The sequence below is a fragment of the Temnothorax nylanderi genome, unplaced genomic scaffold (assembly GCF_030848795.1).
Source record: "Temnothorax nylanderi isolate EJ_2023f unplaced genomic scaffold, tnyl_v1.0 TNYL_tig0119_pilon, whole genome shotgun sequence".
Taxonomy (NCBI): domain Eukaryota; kingdom Metazoa; phylum Arthropoda; class Insecta; order Hymenoptera; family Formicidae; genus Temnothorax; species Temnothorax nylanderi.
The window spans coordinates 265,001-284,349 of record NW_027249181.1 but is presented as its reverse complement, the minus strand read 5'-3'; the positions used below and the strand labels follow the sequence as shown (position 1 = coordinate 284,349).

Sequence of the window (19,349 nt, the reverse complement as noted above, 5' to 3'; positions counted from 1 at the left end):
CCCTTCCACGTTATATAGTTCCCTTTGAATCACAGACAACAGCACATTAGTGCCATTGTACAATTATGCCAATCGGGCATTAATGAAGCATTGCCTCTATATGCTAACCGATAGACTGTTCGCCGCTACGCTATTGCGAAATATTTCACTCGCGAGATAACGATGTAATCGTCACCGTCGCGACGCTATCAACCTTCCCGATATTGATTCACCGTGGATTCTGGATCGCGACGCCGATGCTGCCGGTACAGCGAGGGGGAGAAGACAATAAATGTGCATCGCGCGCGTTTCTCCAGGCGTCGCCTTTTCCAGACAGCCGCAGCAGGAATGCGCGCACGTACAACTACGCACTTCCGTTGATAAAAATACATGCAGCATAATGCGTCTCGGTACGCGCGTCGACATTTTCGCTTCGTTATACGAGCACTAAAAGAGAACAGGACACCGAAAGGCGAGGCGCGTCCGTCTTTGTTGAGCATTGAAAAAAAAAGGAGTTGCTGCGCGGCGATGTTCTGCGTAATCCCACATAATTATGCGCATACACAAAAGATGATGCCTCGGTAAGAGGAGGAAATTCGAATTGAGCAAACGCGAACGCCCCGCTACAAGAAAAATCCACTTTAATCGTGGATATAGGTACTTATGATTAAGAAACTTGCTTATAATTAAACGACAAAAAGGACAGGTGAATTGTTCGCGATTGTACAAGCCATAAACATATTACTTTACTAGTGTTGGAACGGAAATTTATATATATATAGATTACAGATATAAAGTTATTTATATGGGCAAACATGGACGCTGTTTGGCTATTTCAACGTAACGCAAGAGATACTTGTTCATGTTTCTATTAACAGAACGCAGCACAGATTGCGTGCAGCGGCAATATAAATGAAGTATAATTTCGCAGATATACGCCGGCGCGCTGTATAACGCCTCTCTCTGTACGACGTTGATTTCGCTGCGTCGCGCTTCGGACAGAAAAGACGGAGCGCATATACGCTCACAGTCGCACACACAGCACAATTATATACCGGCGATAATTTGCTGGCCGCATATACGCCGCTTAGGCCGCGTGACATTAAGCGTAATGCGAGTACATCCGCGCGCACTAACGAAAAACGAGAATACCGGCTAGCGAGCCCGTCGCGAATTAATGGATACCCTTCCCACGGATAAACACGTTGCATTTACAATATGATGCATTCCTGCAAACAAACACCTACTCCTCCGATACCACCGAAAGAAAAAAAAACATATATTGCTTTTTAAGTCAGGATGGTGTAAAGGCTTTCGCACACGAATTGCCATAACCATAAACGTAAAACGTAAACGTAAGCTGAAGAACCAATCAGTATATTGCTTTAGCTGTATGTATTCTAGAAGATAGACGATAGAAATGATGATACAGTTGACCGTAAGCAGAAGTAAGTAGGATTTCAACCGGTCTTCTAGGATACATAAACCTAAAGCAATATTCCGATTGGTTCTTCAGCTTACGTTTACGTTTTACGTTTATGGTTCTGGCGATTCGTGTGCGAAAGCCTTAAGAGAAATGTAAACTCATATTCCTCTACCACTTGTATAAAAAGAAGTTAAATCTCTCATCGAATGAAGTCTAATTTATATATATGTAAAAAACATCGAGTTGACCAAACTAATAACGTTACTTTTCCTATAGCGGATGAAACATTATCACTCTGCGGTATAACTTCTGACAAGACAAAGTACTGCTGAATTGCGCATAAAAATCCAATGCGCGTTTGCTCGTGTTCGCACCACGCGTTTAGCGCTTGTAATTGTGACTCTCTCAGCCCGCATTAGCATTGAATCAAGCGACAAATCAAACTTGGAATCGGGCTGGCATTAAACGCGAAGGTTTGACTAATGCTCCGGGTATTGAAGATTTCCGAAGTTCCAATAATAAATCGAGCACACGGACCACACGTAATGAAAGAACGTCACCGGCTTTAACGAGGGAGAAAGGGAGGAAGGTACATTTTGCAGCTCTTTTATCGACCTTGTCTCTCTCTCTCTCTCTCTCTCTCTCTCTCTCTCTCTCTCTCTCTCTCTCTCTCTCTCTCTCTCTCTCTCTCTCTCTCTCTCTCTCTCTCTCTCTCTCTCTCTCTCTCTCTCTCTCTCTCTCTCTCTCTCTCTCTCTCTCTCTCTCGCGGGTTCGTGCTGCTATTTAGAATTGATACGATACGAGTCACGTGATATATTTAGATATGCCGCACTCGAAGCGGGCGGGATATTTTAAAAGATAGGGGACAAATGTGGTGGGAGGGGGAAGATTGAACGGGATGCAAAGTGCATCGAGAAGTCAAGGAATATTAAGCCGCGGCGAGGAGCGAATTTTATTGTTAGCCCTGTTACCTAGAACCGTTCGCACGGATATATAATAGCCGGCCGCTTTTATAATCGAGATATCCATTAATAATACATGTCTGGTGTTCACGTTATCTGCGTCCGGCATCGCGGTTTGCGAATTTTCTAGTCGCGCGCCCAGAACAAGTGCCCGACATTAAAACTTTTACATACCGCTTTACTAATGTTCGTATCAGTAAAACGCTATTGTTAACAATAAGAAATTGTCGCTGCACAATTATCGGGTTCTACATAGATATTTTGCATCTAGGCGTGTAGACGTATCGATAAACTATCGATACATTTCGCGTTTCACCTAATTTCTCTATTTTTCTTCAGCGTGTCCGCGATGAAGAGAACTACTTGGAGGTAATTATCGCAAAGGAGAACAACGACTTTTAAACGTTATACCTCATTCGAACAACCTAAACGCGCTTCCGCGTACGTGCAATAAATAATCACGATCTGTCCACCCACATTATCATCCATTCTCATTAATCTCCGCCGCGCGTTGTGCCGTGCCAGATCCTTAATGCATCAGAGCACACTATCGCGGAACACTTTAGTCCAAGGTCCAGATATTGCTCCGTGAGAGAATACCTTACCCGTTCCTTCCCCCAAAGTCCTCCGACCTATTCGACGTCGAGATAATTGATAGTTAGCTCGGCGCGTACTGTTAGGCGGCTTATCGCGCCCGGTCGATCTTTCGCGCATTTTAAATTCACGGCGCGCACGGTGTCCATTTCGGCAGCGACGCCTTCGATTCGACGACGGATAAATCACCGTAATGGCCGATTCATGGTGCGGTGACCGGCGAGGCGCCTCGCGGGCAGCGCGGAATCCGCGTGTGTGCGCGCGTGCGGGCGCACTCACTCTCTCACCGACCGTTCGCGTATACTCACGCTCGCTCAGCCGTCGCGCCGGTTGGAAATTACCGATCCGATATGCAAATAGCCGCGGTGACCACTAATGCGCGGTTAACGGTAACGTTATTAACGGATCGTTACACAGTATCCGGAGAACGTGTGCACGCGTGTGTGCGCGCGCGCGGGCGAACGTCCGTATACGGAAGAGACAGGATACACGTGCGCGTGCTGATCGCCATAGACATTCGCGAGAAAATCGCGTAGAACTGGCGGAATTTAGCCGGTGGAATAATGTGAGCGTAAGGAGGGGCCGCGGATAAAAAAAATTCAGCGTCTGCAAAATACCGATAGCGATGGGTAATTAATAAATTGATGATAATGAGCAATTAAACGACGCCGTGAAGCGATTTATTATTTGCATACGACGCAACGAACCGAATAATACCGCAATATATGTGACGGCTCTCTGCAGCAGCGGCCGATGCGCGTTGCGATTGGCAAAACACGAGTAAAATGACGGAGCGTTATTTACGGAAATAGAGGATTTGAACAGGAAATGTTTGCCGAGTGGTTAAGATAAGGGAGCTCGTGGATGTGAATGAATTTAGGAGTATTGCGGAATATGCTGATGCAGATAGTGATATTGGATGCTCGAAAGGCCATGCAACACTAACCCCGTCGTTACGGATAAATATTTTAGCATTGAAAATAAGAACATATATGTCTGGAACGGATGTATTTACTTCAACTTTGAACCCGAATCACTATCAATTAATTATCATACGACGTGAAATAAAAAATCTATTCATGATTCTAGAAATTTTAGAATTAATCTTTAGAAGTGATCCTAATCGCCAAGACAGTTATGACAATGAAATACTGTGTACAATTTTTCTAGCATTTCTGGCATTGTTGATAGAGAGAAGAGTAACGGGACGCTATTTAATTTAAATATCTCTGGTAAGAGTCGCATATTTCGTTTGAAAGTTCTGTGAGCCTTAATACCGTTGTATACAATTATACATGATTCAGCATACATGATTCAGATTCAAGAAGCTAGTTAATTAATAAGTAACTATCTCCTTGATCAACGAAATTCTAAGAAAGGTTATGTTGAGGAAATTAACAAAAGTCGCGAATAAGTCGCGTCGCATGATTCAGATGAAATCCCTGAAGTCGAATGCGTCGCCCAAGAGACTCGCGCAAAACGAGAAAACAACCGCGCATTCTTACGCAGTGACATTGCAAGTATCTTTGGAAAAAATTGCGGGTTGAATTAAAGAAGAAACTTTCGTTTTAACTGAGTTCGTCAGCCTGAAGTGATTCAGGTAACATTCCGAAAAGTAAGAGCGATGATCGCTTCCGAACCAAGCGAGCGCGAAAGGAAGAGACGCGCATTTTGGCAAATCCGTGAATCAACCTCGAACGGAACGTCCTTGCGGAAATAAATTATCATTATACAGCGTGCTTCATTTTAAATCCCCACTTCAAGTATCTAAAAAAAATGATTTTTTTAGAGAAAGAGATATGAATAAAATAAATACAATAGTCACAAGAATAAATAATGTTTATTTAAACGAATCATAAAGCCAAAAACACTGTTGAATTTCCTATAAGTCGCCCCTGCTCCTACTCTCAATATGTCATTAATTTAACTAAAACAATGTAATTTAACTAAACCAATAAAGTTAAAACAATAACTGTTTTGTATTAAAATAATAAATGTCGACACACGTGGTAGTTAAAAACAACAAAATGTTATTTAACTTGAGGTATTGGGGTCAATCGTGAACGCTCGAGTCAAATTAGAGATTTTTAAAAATATTCCCCGAGTCTGATCATGGTGCTTTTAAGTCTGGTAGTTGCCAGCTCGCGTCTTTAATTCCGCCTGAATGTCATCACGGGCGAGCGGTCAAATTCTTGAATTACATCGTAACATATATAGCAACGCGCGCGATATGAGCGCGTATACATGACGGGAGAGACGGGGGTTGGCTTCGTCGTTCTCCGTTCTTCAGATCCCAGCGCGACTCACGCTTGGGTATACGTTTCTCTTTTTTCCTCTCTCTCTCTCTCTCTCTCTCTCTTCTTCCGCCACCTCTCGGCCCCGCTCTCGCTCTCGGTGGCACTTCACCGAGCGAAGGAGCGAAGAGAGCGGAGACGCGACGAGGATGCGGGAGGAGGCAACGCGGAGAAATTTATTACGGCGCGCGCGGCCGCGCGGTGGCCGATCTTATTTTAAGATCTGCCGCGCGCACGTCTCGCCCATGGTGCTCGCTCATGTATGCGCTCGGGTACTTATGGCGACGATCCGGTGGACGGATGGCGTTATGGTCGACAGATGTACTACGTCCGCCTAAATTCGACGCCGCGCCGCGCCGCACCGCGAGCCGCCCTCGATCGGCAGGCCCGAAACGAGAGCAAAACTTGCTGCGCCGTCTGCGAAATAATTGGCCGTGCGAATAAGAAGCAGCGAGTACTTGCTCTTGGCTTGGAGAGTGAAAGAGACAGCAACATTATTTATATAGTATATAGTATATATCTCCGTTGCATTAAAGTAAATTGTAAGAATATGAAAATGAATATCCGGTTTTAAGGGCCAATTATTCCTTCATTAGAGCATTCTTCTAATCTAACTTATAGATATACTCTATTCTATTGTGATATCCCTGTAGGATATCCACGTGTGTTATATTACATCGAGGAAACGAGCGCACATAAATACCATAGCAAACGTCTGCAGTGTTTCGACAGCGACTTAATTACGCTTTTTATGAGTTGGAAAGGAATAATTATTTTACGGCAACGCCGCCGCGCCGCGCCGGCAGCAGCGCTACGTGATATTTCCACGTGGCCGTTCGGCTCGTTCAAGACTACTCTTAGAGATTGGCTTGAAATAAAACGTGGGCGGTGAATTGTTGTGTAATTTGCGATGGACACGATTAGTTCATAAAGCCGTATTCATTACCATGCCATACGATAATTTGATAGAATATAACAATAGTTATTATTATTATTATTATTATACGAGCGCTATTGCCGCATTCCTCTACATATAGTAATTAGCGCGTACCCGATTAGCTGCATCCTAGATTTTTAGTAATTAATGATATATGTGTACACTTAATTAATATGCAATAAGTTAATTTGGAAATGGATAGAGATATTTGATGACTTCGGATTATTACCGGAAACGAAATCATAGAAATCATATAAATGTGGCGATACGCTAAACGCGCGTGTTTACTAATCAATTTAATTTAAAGTTCGACAGAGATAAAACGAAGAGTAAATGTTCATTTCCGAAACAATTTTCGAAAATTAATTATTAAACAAATGACATTTAGACTCGCAAACGACAACGAAAAACTAGCGCGGAAGGAGGAAAAATGACTTTAGCTAAATTCACGAACAGGATACACTTATCATTTCCTATAATACGCTTTCGAGTCGCTATTTTCTCCAGTAATTTATCGATTCGTAAAAATGGCGACGAATCATTTGAATTCTGTATAAAAGAGACACATATATCTGTCGTCCGTGGCATCGTCACGTAAATCCCCACGGGGCGAGCCACTCGTAACCGTTATTGCCCGGTCAAATATAGCTCCAGCGCGCCGATACCTACAACACCCAACAACGAGTCTTGAAACATTTATCCAGTGCGTTCGAAATAGTCTCGTTCGTCGCGTATTATTCTTGGAATCGGTTGGGCTGGACGCTCGCTAATGTTGAGTGCCTGCCTAATCAAAGCCCCATTCTTCCGCCTCCCAGCGCGTCATGCTGCTGTTTACGATTACGTGCGTCATGCTCAAGCACGCCCACGTAACGTACTCGATCAACAGCAATCGCGCAACTAGGCTCTTGCTCGCAATCGTTGCGTCGAACGTTATTGCGTTCTATGCAGAAGACTACGTAGAAGACTGGAGAGATCCGCTGACGAATCGCGAGAGCCGCGCGCTCGCGCTCCATTCAAGAAGTAGGAGAGGCAAGTTGTATTAAAGAGAATTCCCTCTTTTAATTTCTTTACAGAGAGAGATTAATCGAAAAATCGAAGGAGCTCTCGCGCGCAATTATTTCAACGATCGCCATCTGTCGTCGTGGCAGACGGCCTGAAAAGAAAGAAAGGCGGTTTACTCCTTATTACGATCAATTTCCGAGCTATCGCTGGCACCACTCTCACGGCACGTTTTCCCCTCCATTAGCGGTGAATTACAGTGTTTATAAGCGCCGTACTTAACGGCAGAACGAAGCGCGAGCGGGAGCGAAAGAGTAGGATATAGCACGAGGGTATAAGGAGCGAGAGACAAAAGGAACTCTCTTCGATGAGTAACGTGCGGGATGACGTAGTCGTTTAAGTCTGCATTAAGCGCCCCTCGCGCGCGCGCGCGCGCGCTCGCGCACGTGTATAACGGTGATCACACTCTCAGCTTGAAACGTGTGCGCTCTAGATCACCGCGCTGTAGATCAGGAGGGCCGAGGGACGGCAATATACTGGAGCGAGTAATTAAAGCGACCAAAAACGTTATTTGGGGGAAACGTAATACCGAGGCGAGAGGCGAGACGAGACTTTCATTGCCTTTTATGCCGCAGTTGTTCTCGCCTTGGTACTTACTCCACGTGCAGCCTAATCACCAGCCGTATTTCGCAATTAAATTTATAGCTAGACACTTAGGTCTTTCACTTGAAGGCGAATAACGCGAGTAGAAATCGTAGCGTACAAGTTTGCACGGAATTTCTTTTTAAGTACCGGCAAATTGGCAAATGTAAGATCAAGCCTTTAAATTTTCGATTAAATCCGCTTGAAATTAACAATTAAAAAAAAACACGTATTACCTATTTGTAATCTAAATTATCAAAACCTTTAATATCTTCTAACAAATTTCCTAGTTAATTAAGGCCTCTCATTCGCCAAGTTTTACAAGTCCCCATTTAATCGCTGTAAATCGATGTCGTCTCCAAAACGATTAAAATCTCGGTGATATTAATGTCGATCCGGCTCGCGCGAGGCTCTTCGACTAGAAATAGATGCTAAGGCGTTAAGATTCTTGCTACACAGTCGCGTCTCGCATCACGCACAGCCGGAAACAAACGGGCCCGCGCACGTCTCGTATATTTCCAGTCTCGCGCGCGCACATGCGTGTACGCGCACTAATGCACGCACCACGCAGCACGCGCGTGCGGACTAGCAGAAACGACACGACGGCGCGCATCGATGATAAATTTAAATGCGACCGGTCACACACAGAAAAGAGAAAGAGAGGCACGGGGGAAACGGAGTGAATACGCACGCACGCACGCACGCACGACGCACGCACGAACGCACACGTATGCGGTATCTCAGTCTGCCCTACGAACGCCTTTAAATATAGAATATGGAGCACCTTGCCCGCCACACAACGATGGGATTGTGCAAGCGTGATTTTCTCTATCCTGCACTCGGCACGCGTTGTTTCTAGTATTTTCCCGCGTCGCACGCACTCTTCTCTCCGTATAACCTCTACCTCACTCCCATTCCGCTTTCATCCCCCCTTCATTTATATTTCTTGCGACTTATTTCTAGCTACACTTACATTCCCTCTCACACAGTCATCTTCTGACGTACGCTCTCTTCCGAGCTAATGTCCTGTCAACGAAATATCTATACAGCGCATCGAAATATATACGGCGAACAAATAAACATATCGATAGTTTTATTAGACTATTTAATAATAATAGTAGATTACTTCATAAAAATTACAATTTTACGTAGCACATTATGCGAAGAGTTATATAGATTAAAATCGTTATTGGTAAAGCATCAATCGTCTTGATTATCCCTTTTCGCTCGTCTATCATTACGTTCCCTTCATTTTACGATTTTAACGCACATACTTTTGTTAATTACGGCTGAAAAAAACCGTCGGGGTGAGATAACGGACTTTTGTCTGCGGCTTTATATCTCGGCGTCTCCGGCGCTCTTATTTTCACGCGCGCGCGTCGCGTGGGACGTCGTCGCCGGCAGTGTTCACGCACGCGAGCGCGAACGAGCGTCGCGATTAATATAGCGCATACACGCGCATGCACGCGCGTGTCCACTGCCGCTCGTGAGCGAATTGATTTTTTTCGATCGAACAGGAAGAAACATTCGAAAATAATCTAAATTGTACTTAAGCAAAATGAATAAGCATTGTAACTTGCGCTTACTATCGAGCTGTCACCATTCACGAAGAGAGCAAGGAGAAAGAGCCCGCTCGCGACTTTCCTTCCGGTGTCAATGGACACGCGACGTGCCGGAGAGAAATCATTAGTCAATGCGAGGTGGAAAAGTGCACGCGCCGTCCGATGCTGTTTAAAATTATCGTGAACTTCTGTTTAGAGGATGATAACGGTTATCTAGCAAATTCTCGGTACGCTAAGATCTCGTTAAGATAAGAACTAGATTTATGTTATATATTCATATAATTAGCAAAAAGCAAAAATTATCAATTGCTCGTAACCAGGAACTTACTGATATCTCCGGATACCTTTTTTCAGATACCTAAAATCGATTCCATATTAATCAATAGATTCGCAAGTGAAACATTTCGAAAAGCAGCTTACGTATAATTATGTTAGATCTCTGCTACGTGAATAGGACACACTTCGCCACTCATTAGCGGATCCCTAAGCGCTCCAAGAAGCTGCGAAAACTAGTTAAGCCTGTTTCCATGACACTTCGATATTAATCCGCCGATCAACGTCTAACAAAGCGGCGCGCGCGCCTTTCAGAGGCCTGTCTCGACACGACACGGCGCGGCGCGGCGCTAGATAACTCCGTTAACGTTCCATTAATATCCACGGGCGGCGATGACCGTTCGAAGGAAATGAAATACTTTGTGTCGGCGCGCAGAAATTAACATGACTCGCCCGCGTTCCCTCGGCTTCTCGCAGCCGCGCCGTAAATGTCAGTTGATCTAGTCCACGCTTTAATCATCTGATTTGCTCTCCGCTACTTTTCACTTTATTCCCTCGGTCCGTCGGGTCCCGGCGTAGTTCCGATTTAATTAACAGATTAGAGTCCGCGCAATTAATGTCACCCGCCGACCTCCCCGCTGTAACGAAGTCAAATTTACTTAACGTGTATTTTTTCCAATGTGTAACACAGTTCTCCCGTAAAAATCACTGCGGCTCTTTGGGCTTTGGGCAAAAGATATTATTCGATATTATTTATAGAGCCCGTAAAATCGGGCTACTGTTACATCGAGTTTGCATCTCGCGACTCTCCGCAAAGATTTATCCCCGTCGACGAATTTATTTTACGAAAATAAATCGACACCAAGTAGAGAACATCCTATCGGACACGATCGATCCCGTTGTTGCGATTTGCAGGATGACGCTTACGAGCGAAACGACGTATGGCGGGAAGCATTTGTTATCGTCAGAGAGAGAGTTCGCTATATACCATACACGCGCGCTATTCGTATTTTGGCAAATATCATTGCGGGTACGGTTCGATAACCGGGCGATTCGTCATGGACTTCTGGCCGATAGTCAAATGAACGAGTTTGCCGTAAATCGACGCGCGACGATGCATCGGCGCATAAATCATCCATCGTTTCAGGTGCGCCTCTATCAGAGCTTTCGGGCGGTTTCGTTATCATTGCGCATCGCATCGCACGTGCATCGCGCTAAATCAAATCGGAAAATATTTTCGGAAGGACACGGTCTCCCGCGAGCGAGCGAACGAGTGTGAGAGCTTATCGGTCCGTGTTATTTGCCGAGCGAATGGCTACACGATAATTAATACGGGAAATAAAATGAAAATGATATAATAAAGTGTCCAGCATAGCGGATAAATATTCCCGGAAAAACAGCCCCCGGGATAACGCTCGTTCCCCGTTGTTACGCAATAATTTGTTATCGCGAGGAGATTCCACTGAGGAGATTCAGAGAGCACGGGTTCGCCGCGGAAACACATCTCCTCATATTTTTATTTTTATCGTTAGTCACGACATTCCCCCAAATTTCTCGCATACACGCGAAAGCGCCTCTTTATTATAGCTGCTAGCGTTGATTACGCCGGCGTTCGAGGCCATATCGGCCATAAGCGTTATACACGGCGCTGTTTATACGCTAACAATAAGTAGGCGATCGTCGAAACCAATACGGAATCCTACGTCATCGCGCAAGTGGGCAAACAAAAAGCGGGTAATACGGTAGAGCGTCTGCTATTAATGCCGGCATAATGGTAACTCCTGTTGCTGCTTCGTTGTAAGAAGACTGTTAATACCGATGAGCTATTCCTCTCTCTCCTTCCCCCCCCTCTCTCTCTCTCTCTCTCTCTCTCCTTTCCACCCATCGTTACAACGTAGCCGGTCGGCCTTAATGTAATTGTGTCCGGAGGTTCAAGCGATACGGCATAAAATCCTGCGCCATCGTGTCGTGTGTCCACGTAGCCGGCCGTGACGTAAGCACAGCTTGGCCAACGTGTAAGCTTTATTAACTCGCCTCGAGTACTGCCCGACACTTAAAATCAATTAGTGGTACGCGTCAATTAGAAAGTCGGCCGCTTCATTCCAAGTCCGAGTCATTCTTTGGACGACAACCGAGTTGTTTCAACGCAGAATAATACTCAAGAATGACGAAATCCGACATGACATATTAAATGCCATCGTTTTAGAAGAGGCAATAATATTGTTAGTATTTTCTGCACCTATACTATATATGACGTACGAATTCCTCGGAATGCCGATTGACTGATTATTCGATAATATTACCCGTAGTTGATCAGTACATTGAATAAACGCCAGCAGATTATCTATTCAAACTTCGTTATCTGAAAACTCTGATAATTCCAAAAGTAAAACCAAATCGGGGATTCACAATTTTTTTTAAATACTTATAAAAAAACCATTAACGCGATAACAAAATAGGTTCATTTGTCAAGCTTCCTGTTAGACTTTTATTTTCATGCCGACTTGGACCGCTCAATTAAAGAAAGTCTATCTATATGGGAACACGTTCTATAGAACGCTGCGATGAGAAGGCAGTGATGATGAGGACCGATCAAAAGCGAGTGCATGCGGAGGAAACAGGTTCTCGGAGAGATACCACCGATAGGAGCGGACTGTTGACGACAGCGCGACGATATGTCGAAGTGATCGATTGTGTCTCGCGAAAGGGGAGGATCTCCGTCGAGCGATGACTCGAACATCACGTTATTATGCAAATCGAACCGGAAGTCCTTTGTGAGCTTCATCACACAAGGATACGGTCTTACCTCGACAATTCAGTGGGATGAATCGCTTTGATAAGATTTCGAATTGATGCATAGAATGCATCGCGACAGATTTGAGCAAAATATCTCTGATACAGGAGAGACTTTTTGAGAAATTTAAATAACATTTATTTATAGATATTTATAACGTAAAATCCCGTGACACATAGAGACATGGAGTTATCAAATTATATATCACATAATATTGTTTTATCTCGACAATTATATTTAATTGTGATAATTGCGTTATTCCCCTGCGTGATATTATTTTCATTTTTGTCCTTTTGATGTCACGGTTTGTCAAGGAAAATCTAATAATTAGCATTGCATAAATATTAATTATTGTTTCTTTCATAATTCAATACCGCATTGCAGTTATTTATATATTTTTACGAAATCCAATTCTCTCTGAGAGGATAGCAGCATGCAATCGCTCTTGATGATTTTACGATGATTTGTAACGTCCGGGATTTATGAGGCAATAACCGGTCTGATTGCTGCGTGTCTGTTCGCGAATCAATTAGAGTATATAATTACTACCAGAGTTATTATAATTTCGCGATTGCAGTAATGCGCGAAATAAGACACTAGAGTTACTTTCATCTACTTATGCGCTCTATCAGGAATAAGAATGTGGACTATCTCAATCTAAAACAGTTCGAGAAAAATGTGGAGTGGTTAAAAATATAAAAATTGCCCTTTTTAATAGGAAAAATTTGGTCGGATACTTGAATTTTGCACGAGGCATCGGGGCTGATACATATTGCGAACTCGAGAATAGTATATTGTGCACCAAGGGGTGAAAGTAGCGTTTTTCAGACGAGTGTGAAGTTTGCCGCCCTCGCCTTCGGCTCGGGCGGCAAATCACACGAGTCTGAAAAAGCTTTCACCCCGAGGTGCACACGATATTTTTCACAATACCTTTACGGAAAGTTCGACTTCCATGCCTAGAGAGAGGCGAGAGTGGTCAATTTCACGCCAAGGCGGCATAGCGGGCGGAAAGTAACCACTTTCCTCCCTAGGGAGGAAAGTGACCACTTTCCTCCCTGTTTAGCGGGTGGAAAGTGGTCACTTTCCGCCCTAGGGAGGAAAGTGGTTACTTTCCGCCCGCTATGCCGCCTTGGCGTGAAATTGACCGCTTTCGCCCCTCTCTACAGGCATGGAAAGTCGAACTTTCCGTGAAGGTGTTGTGAAAAAATATTAATTGAAGCGTGAAGAAAATAATGTATTGATTTTTAAAATAATGGCAACAGAAGCATCAGCGTTTCCATACACATACAACACACATACGTGCACACACGTCTCTATGTCTTCTAAATTTATATATAGAAGAAATTTCTTATAGAAGACTTATATTTATGTCTTTTAAACTTTCTTCTTCCAGCATTATTATGCAAGCTCGTCAATTTCAAACGTTTGAATAGATTAATTTATGTTCACGAATGTCCGGCAACATATTGTGTTGTAAACACAAAATTCATTATTTATAATAGTTATTAAATGCATCGATAACACGACTGTAAAATTAATATGTATGTTATTGAATTTTCCGTTTCCGGCAAATGTACTGCAACACAACACGATGAGAAATGTTACGAGTTTGCTACTATGGCCGGTATTCATAGTCGGTTCTTATATTTAAGACCGTCTTAAATACAATCTTAAGATGTCATGAACCAATCACAGAGCCGTATTAGCATCTTAAGACATTACTTAAGACGGTCTTGAAATAAGAACCGACTATGAATACCGGCCTATGTGTTATCTCAATTTTTCTCAACCGAGATATCGAGATAGAGAGGAAACTGCGACTTACGAATTCTTCGCGGCGTGTGGTATCTACCTTCTATCTACCCTTCCTCGCTGAGAAATGCCTACTTTCTTTCTTCGGATTTTCTTTTATTCCCTCTTGGCAATTTAAATTTAACCCACCCACCGGAACGGCATAAAACTCCACGGACCCCCTCGTTCAAATCATAATACGGAAAGATCGTTCCTTATCATTTATTTACGCAAAGCATGCGGTACCTGTTAACCGGTTAGAGAAAAAATGACGATGGTATGGCATTCAAAGAATACATCTTGATCTTAACTACAAATTGAAAGAAAATTAAGGCACGCGTGATAATCCGTATTATATGTGAATAAACTCTTACGTTATTTTTATCATTCTCTAAGGAAAAGAAAACTTTATTTTCTCTTTTATAATTTTTTAAAATACATTTAAAATACATAACGCTAGGCAAAATTTGTAAAACGTTTTGAAGAAAGAAAAAATATTGAACAAGATATATGTGGCACGATACAAAATATTCAATATTAGAAACGTAATTTCTTTCGTCTTGTAAGTAATTCTGGCTTATTATTTTTAATATTGGTTTTTGATGAGTAGCAATGTGTTTATAAATTTTCGGTCTTATTGAGTGAGAAATCTTATTATAGAAAGTTGAAACGCCAAGTTAAAACTCACCAGCGTCACTGACTACACCCATTAATGATCTAAGATTAGCGGCAGATCTGGAGGTAGAAATTATTACTGGAGCAGCTAAAATTAATGATTCGGCTCCAAATTCGACTCCGTATGACGCATTCATAGTCATCAATAAATATCGTGTTAAATATCATTTAAGACTTGACATCTGCATTTTAATAGATATTATCTTAAAACGTTACAGCGGATGATATAATTTAGAAAAATAAAAATAAATATTAAATAGAATTGAATAAGATTGTTTGTATATTATCTCGTACTAGAACGATATGCTCGTTCGCCCATCGTCCATCATCCATAGCTCGATCCATAGCTATTAAATTCAAGTTTTATGAAACAAATATTATAACATAGGTGCTCTGAAAGATATCAGTTTCCGTAAATAAAGAGAGAATAATAAGTAGTGCATTTTACGATCATATATAATTTTGTTACACCATCGCAGTGTTAGCATTTCCACACACATTGTGTCATACGCGACCCTGACTCGACTTTTCTACTTTACGATCGAGTTACACATCGCTCGCACATGCAGTGACCGCTAAATTACATTCCTTGACTCTGTGACTTAATAATGCATCGCTGCGAAATCCGACAGGTTTTACAAATTTGTGTTAAAATTGAAATATTAACCTTTAGCTAAGCTAAAATGATATTCCTACAATTCTATGTCGTAATTTACTTGTATCTCAATTATGTAACCGTAATATTAATGGAAAGTAAAATCACACACACTTGAAATTTTTTTTCTCATTTTTCTAATGCATCAAGATTTATTAATTGTTATAGAAAACGCACGCACAATATTCTTAGTATCAATTGTGCTCTCTTTCTCTCAATTATTACACGCTAAAGAATATTAATAATTATGTCGGAACGATATGAATAACAAATAAATTACGAACTTTAGGTTACGAAATTAAAAAAAATTAAAAAGAGATCAAAAACGCACTGACCTTGAGCAGGTTTCGGAAGTACGGACTGCATGCCGAAAGAACGATCTTGTGCGCGGTAAAGCTGCAGCTGTCGCAGGCGAGCGTGACGTCGACAAAGTCCTCCACATCTCTCAGCTGACGTACGGAGCTGAGGATGCTCGCCTGAAAGTCGTTCCATCTGAGAGAGTATTGCTGCTCTCCGCCAGTCGACGAGGACGAAGAAGCCGCCATGGCGTCCGTCCCCTTGAGACTCACGACCCGCGGTGCTATCGTGCTCACCGCTCCTCGTGCTCCACTCCACCCTCGGGCACCCACTTCACGTTCACCGGTTCTCTTAGTTCGCACTCGCGCTTCCGCTTTCTCTGTTTCTCGAAATCTCCCGCTCCTCGTCCCTCTCGACTCAATCGCACCCGAATTTACACTGAGCGTAATCACTCGAGTAACTCGAGTCACGGCGCCCGACCTCGTACTGCAATTGTTCGATGTTGATGCTTCGGTAAAGATCGTCACGGATATCTCTTAACGCGACGGCCGTCGCGCGTCGTCAGAAGTGCGAGCCAACAAATGAAAACTGAGCGCCCAAATAAAAGTAGATATAGGGGAAACTTCGCGTGCACCACGTTGAAGAATTTCATAGTACTTGGGTCATGATAGAAGTGGCACCTGGAAGCGCGTGGTAAAAATGTCGACGACACCGAGAACACAAGATGATAGGGCTGCTGTATGTATTTCGCGAAGTGACGCTACTGACGCTATTGCTTATTTTGATGGCTCGCGGTTGCGGTTGGCGTCCTCTACTGTTTCTGAAAGTGAGGCAATCTCGTGTTACCTACAAGGAAACAAATAGCGACTATGTATGCGTACAATACAAAGTAAATAAGTAGGGACACTCGTCGATCGACATTCTTCTGTCTTCGACAGATCGTTATCTATATCTAATGTACGAGTCGAATGTATATCTGCGATCTCGAATCGCATCATCGATAATTACTCTCGATACTTGTTTCAAATACAGTTTTTCTTCAAAACTGAAACGTCTCTTCTCTCTTACATTTTCAAATTAATATTAATATTTAACTCAGTTATTATTTAAAATTTCAAGCATTAAAAAACTTTTTTGTTTCATTTTCTTAGTCATACCATGTATGGCTAAAATATCACTAGAATTTTCGTGGTGAATGGATAAGTATATTTACTTTGTATTGTTTTTTTTTCTTATCATTTTTTTATATAATTTTATATTTATTGTTTGCATGTAATTAGATTGTATCAAATCTTCTTTTCTGCTTAAGTATAATAAACATAAATCGTTCTTTAGAAATGTGTTAATGCAGGAAAATATATTCAAGACAGCGATTAAGTAGACTGGTTTATTATAATTAAATACGTTAATTTTGCGCGTATGATGCTATCAATAATTTATGTATATAGATTGATAAAACTTTTATGCAGTTCCCGGGAATCAAAGATTACATTTTTAATGGTTACTGACTGGCCAATTGTCCATGAAAATTTAAATATGTAATTCGTAACGGACGCATTATGCGTTACATTTTTAATACTGGACTCATTGGAGACGATTAAAATTTAAATTTTAATGCGCCACATTCGTAATGAACAAATTAGGCATTATCTTGCCAGTGTAAAACTCGCTGTTAATGGAGTTGTTCAATCGACCTTAGCGTGCGCAATCGTCCGATGTAAAATATTTTTACATTTATTTTTTCGTTAACCTTTCGTTAGCAGCCTTTACACGTTGTTTATGCCGAAATTATAAAAGCCACGAAAATTCCAATAAAAACAGTCACCCATTTAGTATTATGTTCGTTTGAGTTCGTAACAATTAAAAAAATCAATTTAATATACTCAAGAATGTTTATTGTGACTTACAATTTATTAAATGAAACAGATCCATGATAAAGTTGAATAAAAATCTCAGTTGTATCTCCATTATATTATAAAATTCCAATAAAATATTCAATAACCTACAACAATGTTCGTACAGATCTATAAAATAAATGTAACAATTTCGTATAAAGAGAAATAAAATACGTTTAAAGATACATAAGTAAATTAATAAACGTAACTCGTAAACGTATTGAAGGCTTGAAGATTATGAAATTAATAATTCAATGTAAAAAATTACAAGCCGATGCAGAAGATAAAAATGCGTTTTTAATAATAAAACAATTTAATTTAATATTTAATCCAATTCGATCCGTATTTTATATAATACAGATATGATATTTCAACCGATATGATATTCTGAATTTAGAAACCTTTTACCACAAAAAATTTATATCAGGTATAACTTATATAAAGAAATTAATTGACATCTACGTCAGAACGTTGAATAATTAGATCATTCTTTTTTTGTTAGGTTTAAAGTTTCCGAAATTGATATTTTGAACCAAGTACTAACGGTTTGCTTTATTAATGCCGTATGTCGTATAGAGAAAGGGGTACTGAATAGCTCAGTGCTAGACTAGTTGTTTATCGAGCAAAAGATCCCGGTTCGATTTCCGAACTTTTCAAGTTATCACCCCGTATATTAGCATTTTCTACTGTCTTATTCAATATAAAATTATCTATCTGACATAAACAGAAAGTCAGCTAAAATATACATAGGGCAATGAATGTGTTAAAACAAATGGGATAACTTACCTAATTTGTTCTCCACAGATGCCAAATCGATTACGCCAGTGTAGAGATATTTCAAATTGTATTCATACGATGTATGAATGATGATTATGCTTAATCACACTTTTAAGAAAAGTATGTTGAAATGCCACAAATTGAATATAAGAAATTGTCAAAAAATATACATATTTTTTGACAATATAGAGATTCTCTATTAGAGAACGACTTATACTCTTCGACGTTACAAACACTAAAATGAATTATTGATTTTTAAATAACAAAAATTATATTTTTCTCTATATCAATATTATATAAATTGTTGAAATAAATAATAATAAATAATACCTTAGAGATGTGCTGCGTTGAACTTTTTGGATACTTCTTCTTTAGTTTATAGTACCAAATAGTTCCAGATACTGTAGTATCTGTACAAAAGTATAGTATCTATCCGGCCTGATGGAAAGTCAGCTAAAATACACGTGGCAATAGTTGCACCTCGACATGCAGCGATGTCCAATACTAAAAAATAATATTATACATACATATATATATATTGGTCATATCCAATTTACCTGTAATCATAACAATTCATATTTATTTAATTACCTCTCAAAGTTTTACATAGCCTCGAAATTTTTAATAAAACATGGTCATTGAGACAGAGTCGCAGTCTCTTAACCGCAGGTGAGTTAAAAACCTGCCAAATTTTTAAATCAATCTTAATAAATGTGCAGTAGAAATTCCCCAAAATTGAAGTGGCTACTTTTTTTATTTTGATTATTTGGCCACTTCGCTTGTGTAATATTGATAGT

The 19,349-nt window shown here is 41.1% G+C and overlaps 1 protein-coding gene across 11 annotated transcripts in view; it reads right to left on the bottom strand.

The window, feature by feature from the left end:
- Nucleotides 1-19,349, bottom strand: part of LOC139776407 (protein abrupt) — a 103,075-nt gene that overhangs the window by 53,306 nt on the left and 30,420 nt on the right. For 9 of the 11 annotated variants that reach the window (XM_071713017.1, XM_071713014.1, XM_071713015.1 and 6 more), the window contains 4 exons: nucleotides 19,144-19,349; nucleotides 18,883-19,056; nucleotides 18,562-18,787; nucleotides 15,919-16,700 (listed from right to left, as the gene is read on the bottom strand). The exon at nucleotides 19,144-19,349 is cut by the window's right edge and continues 59 nt beyond it. In XM_071713017.1, the coding sequence (XP_071569118.1) occupies nucleotides 15,919-16,128 (210 nt within the window). In that variant the 5' untranslated portion in view covers nucleotides 16,129-16,700; nucleotides 18,562-18,787; nucleotides 18,883-19,056; nucleotides 19,144-19,349. Of the gene's footprint in view, nucleotides 1-15,918; nucleotides 16,727-18,561; nucleotides 18,788-18,882; nucleotides 19,057-19,143 lie in introns of all 11 variants that reach the window. The other 2 variants (XM_071713016.1, XM_071713018.1) reach the window with 2 other exon arrangements.